The sequence below is a fragment of the Rhincodon typus genome, chromosome 16 (assembly GCF_021869965.1).
Source record: "Rhincodon typus isolate 14 chromosome 16, sRhiTyp1.1, whole genome shotgun sequence".
Classification (NCBI taxonomy): Eukaryota; Metazoa; Chordata; class Chondrichthyes; order Orectolobiformes; family Rhincodontidae; genus Rhincodon; species Rhincodon typus.
The window spans coordinates 41,031,871-41,059,331 of record NC_063347.1 but is presented as its reverse complement, the minus strand read 5'-3'; the positions used below and the strand labels follow the sequence as shown (position 1 = coordinate 41,059,331).

General features: G+C 38.8%; 1 protein-coding gene across 13 annotated transcripts in view; it reads left to right on the top strand.

Annotated features, from left to right (window-relative positions):
• LOC109912391 (forkhead box protein P1-like) overlaps positions 1-27,461 on the top strand; it is a 477,834-nt gene that overhangs the window by 364,174 nt on the left and 86,199 nt on the right. For all 13 annotated transcript variants that reach the window (XM_048606339.1, XM_048606346.1, XM_048606350.1 and 10 more), the window contains 2 exons: positions 7,603-7,759; positions 9,716-9,911. In XM_048606339.1, the coding sequence (XP_048462296.1) occupies positions 7,603-7,759; positions 9,716-9,911 (353 nt within the window). The remainder of the gene's footprint in view (positions 1-7,602; positions 7,760-9,715; positions 9,912-27,461) is intronic.

The window sequence follows — 27,461 nt, the reverse complement described above, 5'->3', positions numbered from 1 at the left end:
GAGGAATGCAATGCTTGGACATATTATGTAGTTGTAATAAATGTCTTTTGGATTCTTAAATGCCACCATCTCCACATCCATATTCTTATTTTATGGGATAACATCAATATTGCTGCATCAGGTAGAAGCACCTTTGGGAGTAAACTCTCAGTACAAACAAAACAAAATTTGTGAAGCCTTTCAGGGAGAAGTTTTGAGTATGGAACGTAGGCTTTCAAGTTCTGAAGATCTGTTTTCTAATCGCCTTGTTCAAAGATGCTATTACACACCTCTGGAACAGGTGGGACTTGAATCTGAGCCTCCAGGCTCACAGGTAGGGATACTACCACTTTACACCACAAGACCCCTAGTTCTATACTTTGGTCAATGAGGAGATGCCTTCTGATAGAGCATAGAACTCTGGGCACCATGAATTATTTTAAACCCTGCTCCCATGCTCGTCTCTAAATTTTCCCCAAGCAGGGTAAATCCTGAAATGTGGACTTCAAAGTGACACAGTGTTAAAGTAGCATTCACAGGAAATGTGCTGCTGCTGTGTAACTGAGATCAACACTGCAGATGCCATTGACATTGCCACTGACAGATTTCAGTGCAGACAACCATTGCTGTATGTCCTTGAAATCTTTACTGAAACATCTGGGCTAATTACAAATAAAGATATCCACCAGTGGATCCTTCAACTAGAGGAACGTTTAAAGCCAGTACTCATGCAGAACCAGTAGAAAAGTCCACAACACACAAGGGGCAGTCTCGGCAGCAAAGCACATAATACACTCGATTGCCATGCAGAATCCAATAAAATTAATTAAATAACAATAATACTTCTATCTTATATAAGCATGTTTAAATTTCTCACATTATGAGCTGCTGCTGTCATGTAGGGAAACTTCTAACTCCTATTAAAATATCAACTAACACCTTGTAGATTTTTGTGTTGAAATAAAGAATTAAAGGGACAGTTCTACTAATCTTAGCAGCCATCTTTTTTTTCTCTGAAACCACTTCAACCATAAAGTCCTTATTCTAAGTATATTGAATCCAAACTTTCTTTGAGGAATGAACAAAAGTAATCATCAAAATATTTTTTCAAAACCTGGTCATTATAACCAAACAAAAAAAAAACTGCAGTGAAAATGCAACATAAATATTCCAAAACAAGTCTCCCTTGACTACTTAAGTGCTACTGTACATGTGGAGCTTTCCTTGCCTTCATTCAAAATTAGAATACAAAATAAAACATTTAAACAAGTACAAACACCACTGAATTCTTCTGAATGTTTGTTTGAATAGGGCAGCACGGTGGCTCAGTGGTTAGCACTACTGCCTCACAGCATCAGGAACCTGGGTTCATTTCCACCCTCAGGTGACTGACTGTGGAGTTTGCACATTCTTCCCGTGTCTGCATGGGTTTCTTCCAGGTGCTCTGGTTCCCTTCTACAAGATAGGTGCATTGGCCATGTAAATTGTCCATAGTGTCCATGGTACGTGTAAGTTAGGTGGATCAGCCCTGGGAAATGCAACATTTACAGGGATTGGGTGGGATGCTGTTTGGAAGGTCAGTATGGACTTGGTGGGCCGAATGGTCTGTTTCCACACTGTAGGGATTCTAGCATTACATCTGTGGACGTAATAAGGCTTGTGTTGAAAATTAGTGTAATTGCATTAGTTCGCTAAAAGAAAAAAAGTATAGAATTACAGGCCAGAAACAGCCGAGAAATGTGCATGGAAAAAACAGCTGACTATTGCAGTCATTACTCCTTGGCAAAAAGAAAGTTGGGGTTGACTGTACCACTTCCAATCTAATTATATACCATTCTTATATTGTACCGGTGCTTGTATTGCACTGGTGCTATTTGTATAGCCTCTGTCTGCTGCTTATCATGTAGTGTAAAGCCATTCTCCTCCAGCTGTTAGTGCGCTTCAGGGTGTCAAGTTTTCCACCAGAAAAACGGGAACAATAAGGTGTATTTTCAGCCTCATGCTTCCTATACTGACAAACTGACAATCAATATATAATAGTCCTAGTTAATGTTTCGGGTCCGGTGATCCTTCCTCAGAACTTGGAAGTTTCGAGGAAGAGTCACTGGACCCGAAACGTTAACTCTGACTTTTTCTTCACAGATACAGCCAGATATGCTGAGCTTTTCCAGCAACTTCTGTTTTTGTTCCTGATTTGCAGCATCCGCAGTTCTTATGGTTTTTATAATAATCCTAATTGACTATTGCTCCCAGTTTTCTCAGGAAGCTGTAAGTAATGCAGGTGTGAGTAAATAGCAGAGCAGATGTGAAATCTATCAGTAACTAAAAGAGTGCAAAATCCTTCCACAATACAGCAACACTACATGGATATGGCATCTATATACACAAGAGAATATGCTTTCAAATACACAGAGGCTACCAGATCACCTACATGTGAATGACTGACATTAATAAAAAATGCTTTAGTTCCAGGTCCCTGGATCCCAGAGCTGTCAATCTGTTTGTAAAGAGATCTGTTTGTATGTATATTTCCAATTCATTTTATTCTGCTGGTTTTCTAGGCTAGTGGATGCTAATAATCCAGTTGCTGTAAAGTGAAGGACATATATTTTGGCCTTATTTTTGAACTTAGGTGGGTTACTAGCATTTTCTTTTCCCCAGAAATATGTATCTATTCAATATGAAAAGATATTTGTGCCCAAATTTTTCCAACATCTTGGGGAGTACTGTCCCTGTTGATTACAACAGAATCCCAGGTCTTTAGCTGCTGTGACACGAGCAAGACTGTTGTATCCATAATCATTCCTTCAGTTTGGTTTATTGATTACACTAAGAAGAATATTTATCTCCATTATTGCAGTCATTATGCAAGTTATTATGCCAGTTCACTATGTTTAAATTTGAATGATTCTAACACATTTGCTTAGTTCAGTTCAATAAAAGTCTTTTCAACAGTCATTTCAACATTTCACGTGTCTTTACAAGATTACCTGAAAGTGGTTTTGGTGGCATTTGGACTTCTTTCAACTAAAATTAAATGACTTGGACCATTGCTACAATTATGACTGAAGATAGTTTAGAAGATACAGAATTGACAGGCAGCAAAAGATCAACTTGTCTGTCAACTTACCCCAAAATGCAGCTGACTGGAACTGCAGAGCTAAACATTTGTTTCTTCCTTCTTTCCATGTGCTGCAATCCCACCATATCCTTACATTCACCTGGGAGAGATGAACAAAAGAAAAACCATGGGCCAATAATGGAAAACATACACTGGAAATTCTTCTCCCAACCACATTCAGTGATCAAAGCTGGCCCAGGAGATTTTTTTTTGCAAATCTAGATATTAGCCTTTTAAGCTGTTAGCTCCTTCTGATTTTGCATTTCCTGTTTTAACGTTAGTATCAGTGTTAACTAAACAAGTCTTGATTGTTGTGATGTAAGTTGGGTAGATTTTTACTTTGGGTGATATTGTGAAACAGATTGTAGTGAATCTTCCGCCAGCTTTACATCTATCCTAAATTTTATTTCCATTTTGGAAGAGGCGCAAAGCAGACCGGACCATCACTCAACTCATTCACCCCACCACCCCAACCTTTCAACCAAACTGAAATATATGTTGCTTTTACCTAAATATAAATAGTTTTGCACGGAGATGGTGGCAAAACCATGAGCAACTAATCAATGATTGTAGACTGAATGCTTGGCTCTATTTTTTATTGTTCCAATTAATGGATGGATATGTATCTTTCGAGCTTTAATATACTTATCTCTCATGACTTGGAATGGCTGAGCAAGCTTAACCTTACTGATTGCTACCTGCAAATGGCTGAGTTTTTTTTAACTACAGGGGTAATCCTGCTGTGATTCAAGGAAACAATAGTTTAAAACAGCTAAGTTATTTACATCAAGTAGTCTCCTTATTAATGTCTCCTGAGCTGAGTATTAATCTTCATTTCTAAAGAGACCAACTGGTCAGGTGACAGAAAGCGCATCTTCCTTCATTCTTTAATGAATATTTACTACTTAACTATTTATATAAGCACAGAACTTCATAATGGCTTTCAATTAGAGTACTAAGCTTGAAAATTAAATCATGAAGAAGAAAATGAAAATGATTGATTTTGATGGCACTCTAGCAATTCTTGTTTTACACATTAAATTGGTTTAAATATAAATACATGTAAAATACACAATTAAGAATTAAAATTTAAAAAGTACACTTCTGCGAGTCAATATTAGCCCACTAGCACTTTGAGCTATTTGAAAAACTTTGGTGTGCAAATATACATAAAGACAAATATGCTACAATGTCTCCATTACAACTTGCAGCCATTTTGTAAATGATTCCAAGGCTCTTGAATCTGTACTTTATCCAATAGTCTTTTATGTGTATGGATTACTCTTCATGAAGATAGTCCCACCTCCTAATTGCACATATGCAAAATTCTGTATCATTTTTTGCATCTGGCTCACATTTGCTATTCCTTATGCATTGACATCTTGCTGCAGCAATAACTTATGTATAAATAAAACACAAACTAATCTGATAGGAAAATTACGTATGTGATATAATGAATTCTACATTAATACTTACCTTTATGTAATGGCTTCTCCTTTAACTGGCCACAGCAGTGTCAAGGAAGACACAGGAGTGTTAAATGCAAATACAGTAGTAACAGAAGTTTGCAAAACACAAGTTATGACGATATTTGTTAAAGCCAAAAAGAAAAATCGAACAATATTTTCTAATAAATTGGAATTTCTATCTTTCATTCAGTTGGCTTCATGCACTTGCTACTTGCTTCGGACAGGAATTGTGTATAATTTTCACCATGCTACATAGCATTTCAACTTAAATTCATAATGCAATATTATAGAATGAGTAGAAGTGAAAATAATTGAAGAAAGCGTAAATACTACTTTATTAAACACAATTTTCATCTATATTTATATATCACTGTAATTACCTGTTAAACCTGTTGCATGTGTCTTTCATTAACAAGAAAATCTGGTATAGATTAGCTAAACAGTGTACATATTGATTTTTTTTTAATCAGTTGCATAGTTAAATCGATTAATGGAGGTGGAAGGGGGAGTGGAAAAATAGACTCTGAAAAGTAAAATTAATAAATATGAGTATATTACTATATGCTGAATCAATATAAGGGCTTTGAGAAACTGAATGACATATTGGGATACCAATATTCAAGTCAGATGCTGTTTGCTAAATTATAAATGTCTGTAATTAAAATCCAGAGGCTGTTTCTATAAATGATTTAGTAAGTTATTTCATGTTTTGTCATGGCTGATTAGCAACATTAAATTAACTTTTTCTTATTCAAGTCTTTGACTTTTCTATTTATTTAAAGGGCCATTGTCAACAGGAATTTTGGATTGCAGACCAATCAGTCCTGTAGACAAACTGTTTGAATGAAGGTCACATATGTACATCATAAATAGGTTGAAAATTTAAAAGATAATTTATTTAGGGCAATCTTCTGCTCCCTGTAATGGCATGGACAATAGCAAGAAAGTTAAAACAAATGGCAAAAACAGAAAAACTAGATTCTTGTGATGAGAAAAAATGTTCTGATTTGTCTCCTTGTGATGAGCAAGAGGAGGTCTGAAGCTTGAAAATGAGTGACAACTACCTTAATTCCATGCACATGCATCCGATTAAACTCGCCTCATTTCTGTCCCTCGCCCAAATCTGCTCTCCTTCCCTGAAAAACTAGATTCTGCCAATTCCCAAGATGAAGTTCAGAGCAGGAACCTGATGGCTGTAACTTTCCACTTGCATCTCCAAGTTTTCATCCAAATGTGTGTTAACCACTACAGTCCTGCATGCTCCATTGACCCTGTTTTCTTTCACCCTTCATCCAAGTAAATTGGCAATGGCAAACCACCAGCCTCAACTACATTATCATGGCTGCTTTCAGACCAACTGTATCACCATTTCATCCTTCAATGATTTCCCTTGGAGTCTCATGACAGTTATGACATGCATGGTTCAGCCAGGTTGCTTTGCAAGCAAGCACACCCACTCCTGGAGTTCTTAGCTTTATTTCTTAGTGCTCATTCATTTTGTACTTACTTAGAGGCTGCCAGCGCTGTGGCTTCCATTGCTTCTTATTGTATACAGAGAGGCAGCAGCTTAATGATGTTGGAGCACTGAACAGTCAGGAGGATGAGCATGTTGGTTTACAATACTATTATTTCAATGTCACACTTACAGCATGTGCCAGTAGCTTACATGGCCAACACACTGAATGGGATTCATTCAAATGGTCAGGTGTGAAGGTTAAAGGTGAACATTCCATAATGCGGTCAAGGTGGACTTCAATAAAGTCAGGGAGATCTGCCACAGTCAACCAAGGGTTTTGTCAAATCCAGCCTACAGGGTTGACCACAGTCAGTCTGCAGTTAGGTACAACCAGTCCAGGATTGCAGATACGTCTTTCAGGGTGCTGTGGAAACATCAGCCCCCGGAGTGGGCTAATCTTTCCTGCAATGAGACAAAGAGAGGGTCTGCATCTGATGACCGTGAATAGAGAGAAGCTAGTGGTGATGTGTGAGCAGGAGAAACGATAAAGTGTCCGCAGTGAGGTGAGTAGAACCACAGACTGCAGGAAGGGTTAGTAGAATGAGGAGCTCTTGAGTGGCATGATGCATGCAATAGTGAGAGTTGTAGACTATGAGCCATGGTGAACCGTGTGCGCAGATTCAGAGTTACAGTGAATGGTGGTCCTGTGTTTTGTCGCTGACAGAGTAGCACGTTCCTTTGCCTAGTATAGGTGGTCATTCTACCTGCATTGCTTTGCCCTGTTTTTCACCCAGGACACTGCACTGACCTGGTTTGCTATTTCCTCAAGCTGGCTGAGTCTGATAACGTAGCCTCCTTTTGCCGATCACCAGGATACAGCACTGCACTCCTCACTGTGCCCAATCCTCCAACGCCTCCAGATTCCTATCATCGAACCTAGGAGTTAACTTACCTTTTCGGGCCAGTTTCTCGGACATAATACCAAAGCACCAACGTTGAAGGCACTTCCTAGCTCTGAGGAATTGGTTCAGAGTTAGGGTTTAAATATGGTACCAGTGGTTAACCATCACAGAATCCTGACAGTGATGTGCATTTTGCCTATCCTACTAATGATCTTATGAGACAGGCACTAAAGAGGCCAGCTATATAAATTTGAGTTGAAGTGTGGAAGATTGCATAAGAAAAGTTGCCATGGGTCATGATGCACTGGGTGCCATGAATCACACTCCAGAAAACTCCAACAAAAAAATGGGAAAATTCAGCTCCAAATATTATTGATGGCTGTTATTATGGTGGATGTTAAGATAGTTTTAGGGGGTCATTGTCATTTTCAGTCAACAACCCTCGTAAATAGGACATCTTTAATTAGCAGATATTATCATAATATCTAAGTGAACACATTTAGATTCAAGCATTTATAGTTAGATCAAACTTGTATGAAAGGCCGTCCATGTTCCCAGGACAAAATTATTCTGATTCCTGTCAAGTACAGTAATACTTTAAAAATGAATCACAAAAGCTGCTGCGATGTATCCAATCTCTAATTCAAAATCTTTAACTTTTGCTTTTTATTTTAGCAACAACAGCCACTAGCTGCCCACCACTTAGCCCTTCAGCAGCAGCTTCTTCAGGTGCAGCAGCTTCAACAACAACACATCATGACTATGCAGCGTTGTGGCTTGCTCACAGTGCAGTCCGGGCAGCCAGGTCTCTCTCTGCAAACACTGGCACAAGGTAAGTGTCAAACCTGGAGAAAGGCTGTTTTAAACAGGCCTCTAAGTTTGGTTGTGCAAATGGGAACTGCCTAGCTACAGCAGTTAAGTTGTTCAGGAGAGGGCAATTGAGCAGTGACAGGACACACCAGCGTATAATATGAAAGCTGTGAATGAGACGAAGCATGAAGTGTAATCTGTGCAGCAACACATCAGGGACACCCTTAGGTAATTCAACAGCCATGTCATTGATTGATTTGAATAGTTGTATGTTACAACTAGCCTGCTCCTTTGGTGTTTAAGAAGCATGTTTAAAGCCTAAGGGTGTCTATCTGCGAGCTATTGACCAAAGAACCTACCGAGTGACTTCAGAGTTACAGTTTTGCTGGTGCAGTAAACTAATAGCAGTGACATTTCTCCCTGTGGAACTGGGATTCTTTGGAAAGCAACGGAGAGTTTGGACAGGCAGAAATACAAAGCAATTTTTTATCACTGCAATAATAGCCCAAAACTGATGTCGTTATGGACCTTAAATCAACTTTATGCTTGCTTGAACATGGTCACCTGAGTATAGAGGTACAAGGACGAAAAAGGTTGAGCGACTATGTTTGTCTTTCAGCCAGGACTACCTGGAATTGAGAAATTGAGTTCTGTGAACAGTAATCAATCACATTTTCCAACAACGTACATTTTTCAAAGTAGTGCCTTTTTTTTATAATGAGGAACACCAGTGAATGTGTTTAAAACTAAATGAAATAAATATAGAATAAAATCCATCATAGTGGATCCTTTTCAGGGTAATCCAATAAAAGATAACACGTGGCAATCTACTTTCTCGGATTGTACTGTAGTATGTTATCGGCAAGCATGTGTATTAACTTATGTTCTCACCAGATAAATAGTGGTTTTATGGTCAGTTGTGGCAGTAATTATTAATAGACTAGCGTAATATTCAGCATATTTGCTGAAACAAAATCTAGTATAATGATTGAAAATTAAAGGACAGTGCAAAGAAATAGGACAGACTGTGGTGTGACCTTCCATGTTGATTTGCTAGTTGTTATTGCTCGGCTAATGCTTGGAAGGTTGTTCTACTGTCCTGTTATAATTTACTATTCTTTGATATGCAAAATATCTGCCCAGAACATGTAAAAATCCTATCAGTCTCATTTCACACTTCTTAACCACTTAGACTCTCAGGAGTCTATTGCCTTATTAGACCTACACTCTCCAGTGCTACCGTAATTAAAATCTTTAGCAGTAGTTTAGTAAAGTAAAGATATTTTGGCTGATCACTTTGAGATTATTATCCAATCCTTGCACCCAAAATGAAAGTAATAAATTAGATTCTGACCTGGTATTCTTCCTGATCTGAAGTGCTTGAATATTTAATTGTGATTTGTAATTAAAATATAGTTAGAACCACAGTTTTTTTTTGCTTTCTGCTTTCAAATTTGCACATTGGTTTTTGAATGAAATCAAATTTTAATGATAAAGACAGGTGATTAAAAAATAATTACTGACATAATATTCTAATTTTGTAGTAAAATTATAAAAGGCCTTTGAATATGGTGCACATGAATTGGTTACATTTACAGCACATTATTTTCAATTATACTTTTCATATTTAAAGAGGAATGCATTTGCCATCAACGTATTGCAAAATATCTGTGATAATAGGTGGCTTGATTTCAAAAGGAAAGTAGCTATGTAGAGCAGGCTGGTTGTGTTGCAATTTGAACAGATCAATTATTGCATACATGTGAAGAATTTACTTTTAATTATCAACATTAAATTAACATATGGTGGGTTACAGTGCGCCTTGTTAGAAGTATTGCAGCTTATAGTTAGGAATTGCCTAATTAAAATCAGACCTTGTTTACATGCACTTTGGTTTGGTAATTAGTGTGTGAAGAAGGATAAGTCTGCTGTTCATGAATCTAATTATACAATACGGGACTATTATTGTTTGATATAGGCATGACTCCAACAGAACTACAGCAGCTATGGAAAGAAGTCACTGGAGCTCCCACAGTGGAAGAAAGTGTAACCAAAAATGGCAGTCTCGACCTTTCTACTAGTTCACTTTGCTCTCCCGCTGCACCACCTAAGACCTCACTACCAGTAACCCTGATGAATGGACAGTCTACGGGTCACACTCCAAAAAGGGAATGGTAGGTATTGATAAGACACTTTTTTTAACATTTGGCACTAATCTAACTGATTACTTTTAAATCTTAAGTACTTTTATATCCACCCACTTGTCTAACTGGTGGTATGTCCATTCATTCATCATAATCTATTATGTGTAATGATGCTGGATTATCCTGCTAGTATTTCTTTTTTATATGAAAAAAATGAGATCTCAGAAGGATTGTGTGGGTAAGTAGCCATGCAATGTTAATGGGATTTTGCACAAAGTAATGTATTAGGACAAGGAATGTACAGTTTGTTGCTGTCCTATTTTCTGAAGAGAGTGGTACAGCAGTAACATGACCATCACCACCATTCACAAATTGACTTCCACTAATCTCATATTTTGAAAAATTATCTGAGTTATGTTGTGATGCTTAATAATTTACCTTTCATAACAAATATTTAGAATCCAGTTCAATCATATTTCTGGCACCCTTCACCCATCTTTCACTCCATAGGTTTGCATACATAAACTTAAGAGAGTCTTTATTGCATGAGTAAACAAATGCAAGTTTAATTGTGTAGCATTTTGTCACTGCTCCATGATATCTATAAGCACTTTGCAGTGCACTAAATTGCAGTGACGATTATCCTATAGGCAAACTTAATAGTGAATTTGTGCACAGTAAGATCACACAAGCAGCAATTGATTGGATGAACAGATCGTCCAATTTTAGTGATGGCTCTTGAACGAAGGACATAGAGCCTTGGTGAAATTGGGACAGTGACTTCTGAAGTCATTCACTGCTTATCAAGCCTGCTGTCTCAGGCCTCTGCTGGTTAAGCAAGGAAGATAGCTGAGCTCTACCCTATGGAAGCATTTAGGATACTTTTAGAGGGGTGAGATACATGACATGAGTTACCAAATCCTATGCCATTTGCAGTGCACCTATTTGAAAAAAACAGTTGAACAGTGTAGAACTACTGCAGTATGTAATTGCACCATTAGAAACCTACCTTAATGCATCCCAGTCAGACAGGCTTTCAGAACTGTCAGGTCCAGAGTATTAATTTTTTTTTTGTTTGTAGACATAAGCCAGTTACAGTTATAAATTTAATTCTCAAAATGTCCTTCAGTCTTGATTAGCTACTAGATAGTTACAACTATTTTTTTCATAAGTTCCTCAGAATTGATTAAGTTGATCACAATAAGTGCAAAAGAATGAATACTTAATATAGACATTGGCTTAATCTGTTCACCTCAGTTTACCCAGCTTGTAATTGTGTTTGTCTCTTGCTATGCTCTTTTGACCAAAGTTATTTTTTCCGCTTCACTTCTTTCTATTGCGCATTGGACTGCTAAAGATTTGTTGCTAATTAGCCCTTACTAGCCACTACTCCTGTACACGCTTAGCTGAGAATTTTTTAGCTCAGTTGGCAGAACAGCTCGTTCACGATGCAGGTTAATGCCAACAACGTGGATTCAGTTCCCGTACTGAGAGGGATTGGCACGATGGTCTTACCTTCTCAACCTTGCCTGTCATCTGAGGCATGATGACTCTCAGAAACCCTGTGATAACGACCACTGGATTCAGTTACCACACTGTAGTCAAGCACCACTTCTGTCTTTTTCTCTCAGCGTTCACACAGAATTGATATTTCAGACTAAGTTGTGGGCATTTAAAGCCTATGTGCTTTGCACTGTGATAGGTAGAAATCTTTTTTTTTTCTGCAGACTTATTCTTGTTATCTTTGTTTTGAGAATAACTTGAGGTAAATAACACAATTTCTGATGCAGCAACATTTGGTTTCAGTACGATGCTGCTTATAAAAATGTACCACTTTAGTGAGAACAGCATCTTCTACAAGTAGCCTCTTATTCTGGAATCAAGTGTGCATTTTAGAATAGATACCTGGCAGGTGTATACTACCTATTTGCTCAAAGTGTTGAATTACAGCTGTGTCTGGAAGTAGTGCTAGAGATGAACAAAGGAAAGATGCCTACAGTTGCATTTAAGACTGTAGTTGCATTTTTGTCAAGCATTGCAGTGCCTGACCAGACTTCAAATGATACTGAAACTTTCCATGTTTGGCTGAAAAGTACTCAGTTCTGTTATCACTGGAGACAAGTCCAGGAGCAAACACCCTGTCAGGAGGGCAGATCATTTTTTGCTGCCATGAAAAATGTTACTATGATGAAATTTGCAAGATGGTTATGTATTTGGGGACTATGTCTTTCATTTCGGGTAAAACGGAGGGGTTCTGTGACCTTTTCCAAAGTCCACCTGACGACAAGACTAGGTGAAAGGGCTGTTTAATATTAAAGGAAGCCTATTTTGTATTGCTGGGAAGAAGGTGTGAGCTATTCACACTTGGAGAGAATGCGAACAGCTTTTGTGTTTACAGTGACTAGTCTTGTAAGTCCCAGAATAGAATAGGGTTCTAAAGGATTACTAATTAGCTTTCCCCCCTTGATTCGAGGCCCTTGTAATTCATACTGCCATGGAAATTAACATTGACAGAGGTATCCCTGGAAAGTCTCAGATGAGTTAGTCTGTCAGGATTCAGGAGAGAGATAGTAGCTAGAGTTCAAAATTCCAAATGGTTCAACGTGCAGGAATTGACATGGGAGTTTGCACTCAATTGGACGGACCAAAACATGAGGCTTTAAACTAAAGCTGGAAGATTTTATTAATTTATGTTGGAGGAAGGTGCTCAGTGGAAAAAAAATGTCACTATAAATGAGATTTCTGAGATTGCAACTTACCAGATGGAGAAAGGAAAAGAACAGTAACATTTGGAAGCAAAGAATCGTCTAAAACCGGCTGCAAAAAAGATGAATGACTACTTATCGGATCCTGTAAAAGTAAATCTGTGAAATCTGTTTTCATTGTGTTGAAAGGAGAACAGGAATGTTCTGATTTATGGATGAAACTAACGTGGTATTTCGACTGTAGTGCATTGAGTCTGTCTATTACAGTGAAAGTTTTAAAACACAAAATCTTGTTATGTTATTCTTTCAGCTATCACTGGAAGTTCACACTTGTTTTTTTTTAATGTCGTCAGTCTCTACAGGGATTATAATAAAAAGGACAAAACAGAAGAGCATCTTTGATGTATTCTTAGAGGATGTGTCAGTCTAAAAAAAATCATTTTTATTCCGTTGTGGACTAAGTAAGAGAATATTTTGGTCTCTTGTTCTGCCCAGTAGCTTAGGTTTTTAGAGCTGTTGAAATCTGTTAAGGAGACAAATAATCTGATTTGGCCTAACTACCCTACTCTTCTTTCTAATTTGTCTTACAGAAGGAAAATTATAATTGAATGATTCAATGTAAAACCCTTTAGAGTATGGTAGGAAAACATTTTGATGGACATTGCTGGTAAAGACTAGCATCCATGATTTTTTATGAAGATATTTGATAATTTTAATAATAAAACTAAAAAACATGGGAGTGAATAGCATTTCTGTAGTAAATGGAATTTTTCAATTCAAAACCTTTAAAATTAAGTAATAAAAATGGTTGGTTCATGTGCGAAAGGCAACCGGAGAACTGAAATAAATCTTAATAAATTGCACAGTTTGTGTTTTTCACCAAAAACTGCATTTTTTATTATGGGTATTATTTTGGTTATAAAGAAGAAAAATCATTGTAAAGCCATTTCTGTCAGTTCTATCAAGCATACTAGAATGGCACTGGGCACTGGTGGGTGATTTTACTGTATAGTTGTTGACTGAACAAAGCTGTTGCTTGATTCCAGTAACTGTTGGAATAAGAATAGTGAATAGGAAAATAGTACGCATTGAATATTGCAGATAGGAACATTGAAAATATAATATGACAGAAGAGATAAAATAAAGTAACATTGAAATTGATCTTCTACATATTTTACCTCAAGAGGCAGATACTACCATTTTACAATGCATGTCTTAAATAACTGATTGTATAAACTGATTAAAATTTAGTGCGTACACATTGCGGTTCACATAGATTAATTCTACATAGCTTTTCTGACATTTCCATAGTTAATTCTATATTCCTGCTCCGCACAGTCTCGATAAACTTGTCCTAAATCGATTTCATCAATGCTTTTCTTTTAAGTTTGGATACTCTCAGTGGTAATATCTTTGGTGTGAATCAACAACAACAATAATTTATATTTATATAACACCATTAACAGAATAAAACAGTCCAAGGTGCTTCATTGGAGAAGAGTTAACAAAATATAATACTGAGCCATTTAATTTGATGTCAGAACAAATGACCAAAAAACCTTGATCAAAGCAATTGGTATTGAGGAATGTCTTAAAAGAGGAAAGTGAGATAGGTAGGCAGAGAGCTGATCAGAGGAAATTCCAGAGCATTGAGTTTAGGGAGCTGAAAGTACGGTAACCAACAACAGGACAATTGAAATTGTGGACACTGAAGAGGCTGGAATTAGATGAGGGTATGGGGCTGCAGGAGATGCCAGAGGTAGAATAGAATATGGAGCATTAGAATTTTAAAATCAAAATGGAAGTTGACTGGAAGCCAGTCTTGGTCAGCGAGCACAGGGGTGATAGGTGATTGGGAGATGGGTGTGAGTCAAAATCTGGACAGCAGAGTTTTGAATGACCCCATCCTTCTCATTATCATTAAAATATTTTCAGCTCAAAAGAATACTGTAAAAATCATTCAATGATGCACAGAATGAGGCTGCTTAAACAATCCAGTGCCACGTCTTTGAAATAGCTATCCAATTAGTCTGACTCTTCCAATCCTTCCCATAAATATTCTCCCTTGAAGTCTTTAACTAATTGATTAAAGATAATTTACTTAAAATAATTCAAAATGATATTCCTATTTCTGCCAAATTTATGGAACAGGCAAAATATTATAGTGAATTCAATATTTTTCTGCTTGCAGGTCTCTTTACTAAATCACAATATGCATTCTTAATATGTAATTGTCATTTTAGAAATGATTCTCTTGGAAAAGTATGGTTGAATACTTTTGTAAATGCTTCAGTAGTTTTTGATTGCACTGCAGTTATGACTTGTTATGCAATATATCTAAAAGTAATTATACATTTTGTAGCAAAGCTGTTACAACACCTTCAATTAAATACTTGTGGTACAATTTCATCTAGAGTAAATTTTATTTTGATGAATTCATGCTGTTTCAGTTAGCAAATCAAAATAAATTTGTTGTTGTTGAAGTGTGGCAGTCTGTGTGCATTTGACCTAGCTGAAAACATAAATATGTTCTTGAGACCCCAGTGGCCAGTTCAGAGTTTCAAAGCGATTTGCTAGCACAGGTGATACTAATATAGGACAGACCCCTAGGCACTTGTAGTCCAGAATTGTACAGATTGTAAGCTGTCTGAGCCCATATGGCAATATGTCCCACTCTGCAAAAGGCACTGGAGTCCTGCCTGCAGGTGGAATGGTTAATTCTAGCTGAGAAAAGACAAAATAAGTTATGAGTCTGCTGAGTCTAATACATTTTAATATTTATTTCCTTATTAGATATCAGGATTTCTAATTTTTTTTTTGTTCTATGTGTAATCTCCTTAAGTTTCTGTATAAAAAGATTTTGGTTGTATTTTCAGAATGCAAGATGATGAATAAAATCTGTTGCTAAAATATCAGGCAAAATTTAATGTTGTCAGTGGTTGTCCTACCAAGTGGTGGGAAACCATCTTGTTTCAGTGGGAAAGGTCTGACAGAATTAGTACATTCCGGTCATGCTTTCCTTCGGATTTAGGACAACTGCAAGTGCAGAAATCCTGCCCGTTTTACAGCTGCCGACCAATCAGAGGCTGGTACTGGGGACTTTGCCAGGGATTGTCAGTGGAGCTGAGGATTTGGGTAAGGGTGATATAGGGGGCAGGTGGATCCGAAGCTAAGGCAGGGTATTAGCTTTCAGCAGGCACCTCATTTCCTAATCCTAACTCCCACAATGGGGCAGTAAATACCGTCGAAAGAAGGATGGCTTCTGGAAAGCCACAATGAAATTTAATTCACATTTATTTCCTGAGCCACCACTAAATTCCAAGAGACTTGGGGAATATTTGGTGTCTATTGGCTCAATTATGAGTCTATTTGGGATTCTGCTGCAGGCCACATTGGCCTGTTCCCACCTTCAACTTAATTCCAGGAGGATTTTTTGCTGTTTGGAAGCTGAGATATGGCCACTGTTGCAATGAAATGGACCCAGCTGCCATGTTTTCTGAAGTGACAGGCTGATTTAAATTCTGCCAGTATTGACCAAAATATTACACACAAAGTTTATCAAATTAATCTAGTCTCCATTTGTTTCCCCCAAACTAAATTAAATCATATTTGGATTTAAGAATGGTTTCATTTTCATTATTTGAGAACTGTAAAACATTGTATTTAATAAACAAACCTGCTACCTTTGAATCTATAAATTGGTCTCAGAGTCTTAGCCTAGTTTTATCTGTTACTGATAATTCTTCAGGTTTTTATTGTATTTTGAACTATACTTTCAGCTTAAACTTTGTTACAGAAAAATATTTTGCGCGTTGACTTTGCTAGTAGTTTCTGAGTAGGGTGGCCTTACTGCAATTGTACAAGGTGCTAATGAGACCACGTCTGTAGTACTGTATGCAGTTTTGGTTCCCTAATTTAAGAAAAGATATTATTTCATTGGAGCCAGTTCAGAGAGAGTTCACTAGGATGATCCCTGATATGGAGGGATTGTCCTGTCAGTAAAGGCTATAAAGATTGGGATTCTACTCATTGGAGTTGAGAAGAATGCAAGGTGATCTTATTGAAATATATAGGATTCTTAAGGGGTTTGACACAGTAAATGCTAAGAGAATGTTTCTCCTCATGATAGAGCCTAGGACCAGAAGGCATAGTCTCAGATTTAAGGGACACCAATTTAAGACTGAGATAAGGAGAAATTTCTTCTTAGAGGGTTGTGGGTCTTTGGAACTCCTTGCCACAGAGAACTGAGGGGCTGAGCCCTTGTGTATAATTAAGACTGAGATAGATACTTGATCAGTAGGGAAATCAAGAGTTAAAGAAAAGAGGCAGGAAGTAGACATAAGGCATGACGGATCGGCCATGATCCTGTTGAATGGTGGAGCTGACTCGATGGGCCGAATGGTCTAGTCTTGTTCCTATTTCTTATAGTCTTATGGTCTGAGTAAAGTAACAGCACTGATTCCAGAACACTCATGGAGTAGATTTAATACTTTTTCTTTTTCCCATAAATAGTATTCCTCAGTCATCAATACACAGTCATCTTTCATACGGTGCTGACAACACTCAGCTTTATCTCTCTTACTAGTTTCAACTCGCCCTCCATTATGTCAGACTTTCTATCTCACATCAATGCTGACTCTCATCTTCCTTCACTTGCACATGGGAAGACAAAAGCACTAATTTTGTTCCCCATCAAGAACTTTGACTCTTCCTTCACACACATGATTTGTTTGAACTATGTCAGCAGCACAGTGGCTCAGTGGTTAAAACTACTGGCTCACAACACCAGGGACCTGGGTTCGATTCCACCCTCAGGTGACTGTCCATGTGGAGTTTGCACATTCTCCCCGTGTCTGTGTGGGGTTGCTCTGGTTTCCTCCCACAGTCCAAAGATGTGCAGGCTAGGTGGATTGGCCGTGCTATATTGCCTGTAGTGTTCAGGGATGTGTGGGTTATAGGGGGATCAGTCTGGGTGGGATGCTTTGAGTGTCGGTGTGGACTTGTTGGGCCGAAGGGCCTGTTTCCACATTGTAGGGATTCTATAAAAAATAAAAGAAATACTGTCATGCAAAGCTTCCATTATCAGGTTCAACTAAGAGCTGACCCATAAGCCATACTTTCTGTTATTACTGGCATCATCACATCTGCCTCTTTGTTTGCCTTAATCCCTAACACATCACTTTTGTTGTTAAAATGCTTATGATTTTTGTTTCATTTTTTACGTGCATTATTCTAGAGGTAGCCTTACCAACCTCCTGTCCTCCATAAGCTCCAGAATGTGACTAACTGCCTGTAACTATCCATTATTTCAAGTTAACAAACTTGCATACCGAATTGTCTCCCTCTGTCCCATTGTACTTTAGATGGAAATTGTTCATCCTCCTTTTCAAATTCTCCCATTGGGGGAGGCAATGGCCTAGTGGTATTATCACTGGACTGTTAATCCAGAGACCCAGCTAATGTTCTGGGGACCTGGGTTTGAATCCTGCAACAGCAGATGGTGGAATTTGAATTCAATAAAATATCTGGAATTAAGAGTCTAATGATGATCGTGAATTCATTGTCGATTGTCAGAAAAATCCATCTGGTTCACTAATGTCCTTTAGGGAAGGACACTGCCATCCTTACCTGGTCTGGCCTACATGTGAATGCAGACCCACAGCAATGTGGTTGATTCTTAACTGCGCTCAGGGCAGTAAATGCTGCCTAGCCAGTGACACCTTCATTCCATGAATGAATAAAGGGAGAAAAAAGGGCCAAATCTGCAAACTGGTTCAATTGTACATCCCATTCCACATGCTTTCATTTTCTCTGATACATGCCTTTTTTTAACCCATCTCACCTTTGGTGGAATATCAATTTCCACTGCAACATTATAACAAATTCTCTAAACCTCTCCACCTTACTATTTTTATTATCCACATTTAAAAACCTCTCAGGCACCATTCGGCAACATGCATTTATGTAGAAAAGTTTCACAAGATGTTTTAAAGGTTCAAAGGAATGAAATGGAAAATCATTGATCAAAAGGTGGATATTATGGAGGGTCTTAATGAAGGAGATGCAGATGAAAATATTTAGGGATAGACTTCAAGGACGTGCAGCTCGAGGGGCTCTTGTTGTGCAGAGTTAGAATCCCTACCCCGGACCAAGAGGCCTGGGTTCAAGTCCCACCTGCTCCAAAGGTGTGCAATAACGTCTCTGAACAGGTACTTAGCAGAATAGGTTAAAATAAAAAATAAATTTGAAAAAGAATGTGCAGTTCAGGGCTTTTATGACTTGGCAGAGTGGTAGTGCCCCTATGCCTGGGCCAGAACAGATTGTTTAAAAAAGGATGTACAGCCTAGAGAGCTGAGGACTCAGCTTTTTGTCACTCCTTCCTGCTTTTCTTTCATGTCTTCACTTCTCCCTCTGTTTCAGTTGCGAAGAACATTGAGAATTTTTAATATTGAAAGCATTATATTCATGTAAGTTACCCCTGCCACGGAGATGAAACTGGTCTAATCAATACCACAAATTATATCTTGTATGATTCCATGCTTCTCAACCTGCCTGCAGCTTTTGAGCACACATCGTTCTCCTGCATCTCTCTGCATGGCTGTCCAGCTTGGTGGCACTACACACACCTGGCTCTATTCCAGTCATAGCCAGAAAACCACCAGCAATCATTTCTCTTCTCACTCTAACACCATTAGCATGAGAGTTCCCAATGGATCGATCCTGGCCTGCTACATTATCTGTAATGCTGTTCTTCTGCAATATTGTCCAAACTCCATGTCAGTTTCTACGTTTACCCTGAGGCCACCCAGCTCTGCCTCACCAGCACCTTTGCAGCCTTCTCCACTGTCTCTGAATTATCACAATTATCGAGATGAGCTGAAAATTCCTCCATCTAAATACTAGGAAGGCTGAATCCTTTTCATTATTCATTGAAGGAATAGAAGCATTGCTGGCAAGACCAATATTTATTATACACCCCTAATGAAAAGGATGTGGTGGGCTAGCTTCATTAATACAATGTTAATGGCTGGCAAGATCATTTCAGAGGGCACTCAAAGTCAGTCAAACAATGGGAGTCACAGATGGGTCAGAATAGGTAAGGGCAATAGTGAACCTCACAGGTTTCACAGTTATCTGGTAGTTTTGTGATTACCAATACTGATCACTGCTTCTTATTCCAGATGTGCTAAATAAGTAAATAACTTCTGGTCACTGCCACGAGTTGTCCTGAAACCATTGACTCCACCCCCTCTTGAGACCACACCAAACCTTTTTAACCCCTTGTGTCTTATTTTATACTGTGGTGAGTTTCTGACTGTATTTCCGCACCTTCTGTAAAACCATCCATTTCCACCTCCATCACATCACCTGACTCTGCCCCTCAACTTAATTGGTGTTGGAAACCTTGTTTATCTCTAGAGTTGACTTTTCCAATCCACTCCTGGGCTCCCTCCCATATTTAAACCTCTGCAGACTTGAGGTTATCAAAACAATTCTCTCTGTGTCATAATTCTCCCCAATTAACCTTGTCTTTGCTGACCTATCTTGGCTCCCATTAAAGCAGTGTCTCAAGTCTCATTTTTGTTTTCAAATCACTTCATGGCCCCCTTCCTTATCTATAAAATCTCCTCCAGCCCTGCGAGCTTCCAAGATATATTTACTAATCTTGCCTCTTTCTCAAGGTCGTCAGTTTGATCTGCTCCTTGATCGGCGACCATGCGTTCAACTGCCAAGGTTCTAACTCTGGAATTTCTCCTCTTCATCTCTTGTTTGTATTTTAAAAAGTACTCCTTTAAATCCTAATCCTTCAGCCAAGCTTTTGGACATCTGGTCTGTTAGCTCCTTACGTGATGTGATGACAATTTCTTTTTGATAATGCTCCGATGAAGTGCCTTGAGTTATCTTATTACTTTTCAGGCACTACATAAATGCACGTTGTTGGTGCAACTATGACTTGAGGGCAAGAGGCTTTTTTCCCTCTGTTCACTGAGGCTGATTAATTTTCTGATTTGATATACTGGTTGGCAAGGTTGTACAATGCCAACATATACACAGAAAATTAGCCCTTGATGCCAGTTTTCATTTTTGAAATGCAGTTCAGATGTAAAAATATCAAGATATGGACATTTTACTATGTGCTATTAAGCTTTGATCGAACAAAAACAGTCTGAATCTCATGGGAGTTTTCCCTGCTACTTCACTGTCAATCTTATCTCTCCAAAAGCAGACGATTGAGTTGAAACCACAGTCCTGAGATGAACCTAAGTAGGGACTTCAGCTCAATACTGAAGGAGTGGGCCACTGCTTGAGATGTCCTCTTTCTGATGAGAAATTTAATTAAGGCCTTGTCAGAACTCAGGTGGATACAAATGGCCCTTTTTAAAGGAGAGCAGGGCAGTTCTCCATATACATATAGAGACTTACATCTCTGAACCAGCACCTAAAGACAGGTGAGCTTCTAAGGTCATAAAGTATGCTATATAAATGGAAGTTTTGTTTTTTTTTTGCACTGGCAAGAAACTGTCAGGTGCATGAAGGTGGTTTCTAAATGGCTGGTTACATTGTTTTCCAACGAATTCCGCTGAAGTTATGGTGGCAGACAGGATGTCTGTAGAAAATACAGTATCATAATTAATACTTATTAGATCTTGAACCAGTAACCTGGAGACCCAAGCCAATAGTCTGGGAACATATATTTGAATCTGACTATGGTGAAATTTGAATTAGGTAAAGTTTAGAATTAAAAAGTAGTTTAGTAGAGAACTTGTAACTGTTGTCAGTTATCACAAAAATCTATTTAATTGATTTAATAATGTTCTTTCAGGAAGGAAATCTGTCATCTGTAGCTGGTCTGGCCTACATGTGAGTCCAGACCTAAGCAGTGTAGTTGACTCTTAACTGCCCTCTCAAAATGACCCAGAAAGCCTTTCCTATATTGTACTTCTACAAAGTCTAAAGAAAGGAATAAAATCAGACAAACTGCCTGGCATCAGAAATGACAACAGTAAACTCAACTCTGATGACCCTGCAAAGTGTTCTACTAATGTCTGAGGCCTTGTGCCAAAATTGGGAGACCTGTCCAACAGACTAGTCAGCAACAGCCTGACATAGCCACACGCATGAAATCATGCCTGCCAGTCAATGGCCTAGATTTTCTGATGGCTAGACAGTCTTCATTGCAGTGTGCATGTGGGGAACACTGCAGAATTTCCAACGTGCAATTGCCCCAGGGTTTGAATTTTCTGCCAGGCAATTCCAGTACACCTGAAACCCTCTGAAAGTCTCCATCTAATTCAGAGACTTTGGAGGGTTTCCAGCACCCTAACATCACACTTATCTTGTGTACTTGTGGTTTCCACAACGGCTGTCAAAGTGGCTGTCTGGAACTTTAAATGTCAGATTACAATAGCTGACTATTGTGAAAAGGGACATGGTTTACCATCCCCTGACAGTTCTGTGCTACAAAAGCTCTGTGCTGTTTGTGGTCATACCAAGCACAAAGGAAAATGGTTATGATTTGTGGGAAGTCAGTCACCTCAGTCAAAAAATGTCACTGCAGGTATTCTTCGGGATGGTATCCTAGGCATGACCATCTTCAGTTGTTTCAGCAAGGACCTTGTTGATAATTATACAATGTTCAGTATCAGATATGGAGCAATATGTATCCATATGTAGCAAGACCTGGTCAACTTTCAGGCTTGATCTAATAAGCGGCAAGCAACATTCATGCCACATATGTGCCAAGTACTGACTATATCCAACAGGAGACAATCTAATTGTTGCTTCTTGATGTTTGTTGGCATCGCCACCACTATTAAAATCCTGGGTGTTACGATTGACCAGAAACTGAACCGGACCAACCATATAAGAAAATATTTTTGCTGAAATTATAGAAAAATCAGGAATTTGTGTGGAATGGTGGCTCAATGGTTAGCACTGCTGCCTCACACCGCCAGGGACCTTTGGGCAACTGTGCAAACTCCACACAATCATTCTGTCCATCGGGTACTCCGGTTTCCTGCCACAGTCCAAAGATGTGCACGTCAGGTGGACTGGCCATGCCAAATAGCCCGGAATGTCCAGGGATGTGTTGGCTAGGGGGGTTAGCCATTGGAAATGCAGGGTTACAAGGATATGGTGGGCGGGTGGGTCCGGTTGGGATGCTGTTCAAAGGGTTGGTATGGACTTGATCGGCTGAATGGCCTATGTCCACGCTGTAGGATTTCTATGATTCTATGTAAATACTGTGCCGACAGAGAAGATCAGAGGCTCAGAATTTTGTAGTATGTAACTCACCTCCTGACTCCCCAAAATCTGTCCACCATCTCTTAAGGTGCAAGTCGGGAGTGTTGGAATATTGTTAACTTGCTTAGGTGGAACAGCTCCATCAATACTCAAGAAGCACATCATCATCCAGATTGGAGCATCTGTTAACTCAATTGATGCTATCCACTGGTTTCCAATATGGGAACTGAATGCCAAAAGAAAACATTTTCACTGAAGGTATAGAAAAATCAGGAATTTGTTCTTTTCTCCATTGTGGCTGATACACAAACAATAAAGTTTATAGCTGGGTATGTGTTGATTCAAAAAGGGAACATATTAGGATCGTCTGGATAGCATCAATTGCAATAATAGATGTTTTTTTACAGATGACGTAACAGTGAAAAGGAGGTGGAAGAAATATGAAGACAAATTAGAGAGCCAAGTGAAAAAAACACATCATGGGTGATTTCACCTATCCCGATATTAATTAGAAAGAAGATTAGACAGTGGATAAAGAGGATAAGGAAATAGAGTTCCCACAAGCTGTACACAATTCCCATGAAACCAGAATGTAAGACTCTGAACAAGGGCAGATTTTTTTTATTGAACGGTGTAATGGGACATGAACTAGAACTAGAATAGATCAGAGAACTAAAAGGATGGAAGCATCCAAGCAATAGTGACTGTGGTAACAGAGACGCACCTAAGTATGATGAAAACCAGGTAAATAGGTTGGACAAAATCTGATTTTGAGGAATTTAGGATAGAACTTGTGAAAATAATAGGCAAAAATGTTAGCAAACAATAATATCAGACAGCAATGAGAACATTTTAAAACTGTTTAACAGAGTGCAGGAGAAATATAGTCTGCTCGAAAGAAAGGTAAAGCTAAACACTAGTGAGGCTGTGTGGATGATTGATGACCTAAGGAATAACTGAGGGTTACCGAGAAAAACTGGAGTATATGGACAGAGAGCAGAATATTATAAGAGAAGATATGAAGATATTTGCTGGAAGGTAAGAAAAAAATAAGAGTGAAAGTAAAACAAAATAGTAAAATATTTCAGGTGCACAATAATTTAGAAAGAGGAGACTAGTTGGGAATGTGACTACTAGGAGATAGCCTGGATGATACCATAGGCAATAATAAGGAGGGGGCAGTACTATTTAATAGTTATGTTGCTGAATTACCTGAGTTACAATGAGGTAAATGAAACATTGAATAATGAGGTGAATAGAAAGATCAGTTCATTCGAAGGAATTCGATGTACTGAACAATTTAATCAGGCTTAAAGAGGATAAAGCCCCAGGTCTGGATGGAGTGTATACATGCATTTTAAAAGAAACAAGGAAAGAGATAGCAGGGGTATTACAACATATATTTAATAATTTACTAGAAAAGGGTATTGTTCCAAATAACTGGAAGTTAGCTAATGTAATTCCTATACTCAAAAAGAGGGACAAAAAATGTTTCCACTGAATTATAGACCACTCTGCTTAAAACTAGTGATAAGAAAAACAATGAAATCTCTTTTTAAGGAGAGAATAGCAGAACATTAATAGAAGTAAAAAATATAATACTTGTAATGAATTGTCAACATGGACTTTTGAAAAATAGATAATCTTGCTTGATCAGTTTTATTAAGCTTTTTAGAGGAGGCAACATAAAGAGCAGAAAACTGAAAAGTAGTAGATGTATCTGGAGTTTTAAAAGGCCTTTGATAAGGTGTTCAGGAACATATTAATGAAAAAAGTTAGAGAATGTGGTGTAAGGAGACATGTGGAGAAATGGTTTGCTGCCTGGCTTAAGACAGAAAACAGAGAGTGGTTGTACATTCAGAGTGGCAAAAGGTAGGAAGTGCTGGGACCAATGCTGTTTACAATTTGCATTCACTTTGAAATCAAAAACACAAGTTTTAAGCTTGCAGATGGCACCAAATTGGACGTTATATGGTCAATACTAAGGGGGGCTGCAAGAAATGTTATTGATAAAGTGGCAGAATGGGGAGATCAGTGACAAATGAAGCTGAGCAGAATGAGATGGCCCATTTTGGTGGAAAGAATATTTATAATTTTGAATTTACAAGTCTTGTTGGCATAGAGGAACAAATGGATCTTAGAGCCAATCACTAAAGGTTGGATCACAGATTAACAAGATCCTTGGAATCAAAGCTCACTAAATACTCAATTTGATTTCCAGAGGGATAAAGTTGAAAAGTAAGCTGTATAATTTTAAAATGAAATATGAAAAAATGCCTTTCTACAGCTGGATAAAATCTAAACCTCCAGCAAACATATCAGTCACTTCCATTGTGTTTTGAAGTTTGAATGATGCTCATATCTACCTTGGGGTCAGCCAAAAGTTGCCAAAAATTACAAGAATGCTAAAGGTAAGATGAAAACTGCTTCAGTTTCTGAATGTTGTGAAATGCTCGGGGTAGTCAAACTCAGGATCTGTCCTGCACAAAGGGTGAACAGCCAAAAGACAAGCTGCACATCACCCTTCTTGACTTTTTCTGGGCTGTGTTCCTCATGAAATGGAAGAGAGGTAGGTATTACAGGAGATGAAAGAGGGTGCCCCAGCTATGATTGTTGGTACACCTAGGATGGTATCCAGAGTGAGTGAGTCGGCAGTGTGGAGGATATGCAGGTTTAGTGGTGTAGGGTCTAAGGTAAGTGAGAATGAGTGGGAAGGATATTGTCAGCAATCATGAGTGTGCTAGAGAATGACTTTTGGAGAGGGGGGTTGGAGGCGGTGTTGGGTACTGCAGCCAGCATTGATTGTGAGACATTGTAAAAAAGAGGATGTAGATTACTTCTACGGGAGTGGAGAAGGACATTGACCTTCTTCCAATGGTGTTGGGCATTCCTCCAAACAGCTCATAGACTGCATAAACTAAAGGAAATAAACACAATAACTATCACTAGAGAAAAAGTTCCAGGGAAACTAATGGGGCTAAAGGCCAATATTCTGCTGATCTGATGGGTTGCATCCTAAGATTTTAAAGATAATAGCTTCAAGGTTAGTGGGTTCACTCGTAGTGATCTTTCAGTGATCCTTAGGTCCTGGAAAAGTCTCAGAAAATTGGAAAATTGCCAGTGTAACACCCTTATTTAATAAGCAGGTAACTATAGGCCAGTTAGCTTAACATCTGTCATTGTGAAAATGATGCAGTGAAAATGAAAAAGCTTATTATATAGGATGTAATAGCAGAGCATTTATAAACACACAGTAGGGTGGCACGGTGGCTCAGTGGTTAGCTCTGCTGCCTCACAGTGCCAGGGACCCAGGTTCAATTCCAGCCTTGGGCGACTATCAGTTTGCACATTTTCCCAATGTCTGCGTGGGTTTCCTCCGGGTCCTCGGGTTTCCTCCCACAGTCCAAAGATGTGCAGGATGGCTATGCTAAATTGCCCATAGTTTTCAGTGATGTGTAGATTAGGTGGGTTATAGGGGGATGGGTCTGGGTGGGATGCTCTGAGGGTCGGAGTGGACATATTGGGCCGAAGGGCCTGTTTCCACACTGTAAGGATTCTATGATGATTCAGTGATAATCAAGTCTAACCCAGGTGGAAACCTTGAACCAGGCTGGAATGGTCTGGTGTTACAGCCATTGCTGGTGGTCCTGGCAGAGGTGGAAATCCTGCATCTGCATTACTCCATCTAACAGGCCGCCCATGTCGCTGCTCACAAAATGGAACACTGATTTCCCCCATCTGCCATTTGTGAGCAAATCTCAAGAACCATGTGAGGAAGCTATTGATTGAAGTACTTCTCTGGGTGCACAGCATGGTTTTAAATATGCTAGCATGGGGTGCAAGTAATACTGATGACTTCTGGCATGTCTGCTGAGTGGTGAGTTATTCCAGGAACAGTGCATAGTAGGATGGGGCAGGAATCAGAGGGGAGTGACTCCATTGGGGTATGATAGGTAATTAATGAGGTGAGTTTGATCAGTTAAAGCGAGAACTCTCAGTAACAAACCCTCCAGGAACCTTTATCATCATTTGTATTTCAAAACTTCACTCTAGAAAGATCTGTCTGTCAGTTTTCAGCTATGTCCTTGAGTCCTAACCCATCCCCAGCAACTGACGGAAATAGTCTGTTTTTAGCTAACTTATCGATTCCTCTTGATATCCTGAAAACCTTGATTTGATATCTGTTTGTAAATACTACTTGTTTGTTCCATCTCTTGGAGAGCCACTAAGCACAGTCCATGAACATGAAGCCTATCTTCATCAATCTGAAATTGTCTGCTGTAACATTGAGAGATAGTGCTTGTACTAATATGTTTGAATTCCAATGCTCTGTCACAATAGGCTTGTTCACAGTTTGTAATAAACAGACTTGCCATTCTTAATCTTGCCCTTGCAGGATGGTGTTGGGAATGCCAGCTTTCGTCAATAAACAAAGTTAGAGATCAAAAATAGTAGGAACTGCAGATGCTGGAGAACCTGAGATAACAAGGTGTAGAGCTGGATGAACACAGCAGGCCAAGCAGCATCAGAGGAGCAGGAAAGCTGACGTTTCAGGCCTAGACCGTTCTTCAGAAATGACCCTCTCTGAAGAAGGGTCTAGGCCCAAAACGTCAGCCTTCCTGCTCCTCTG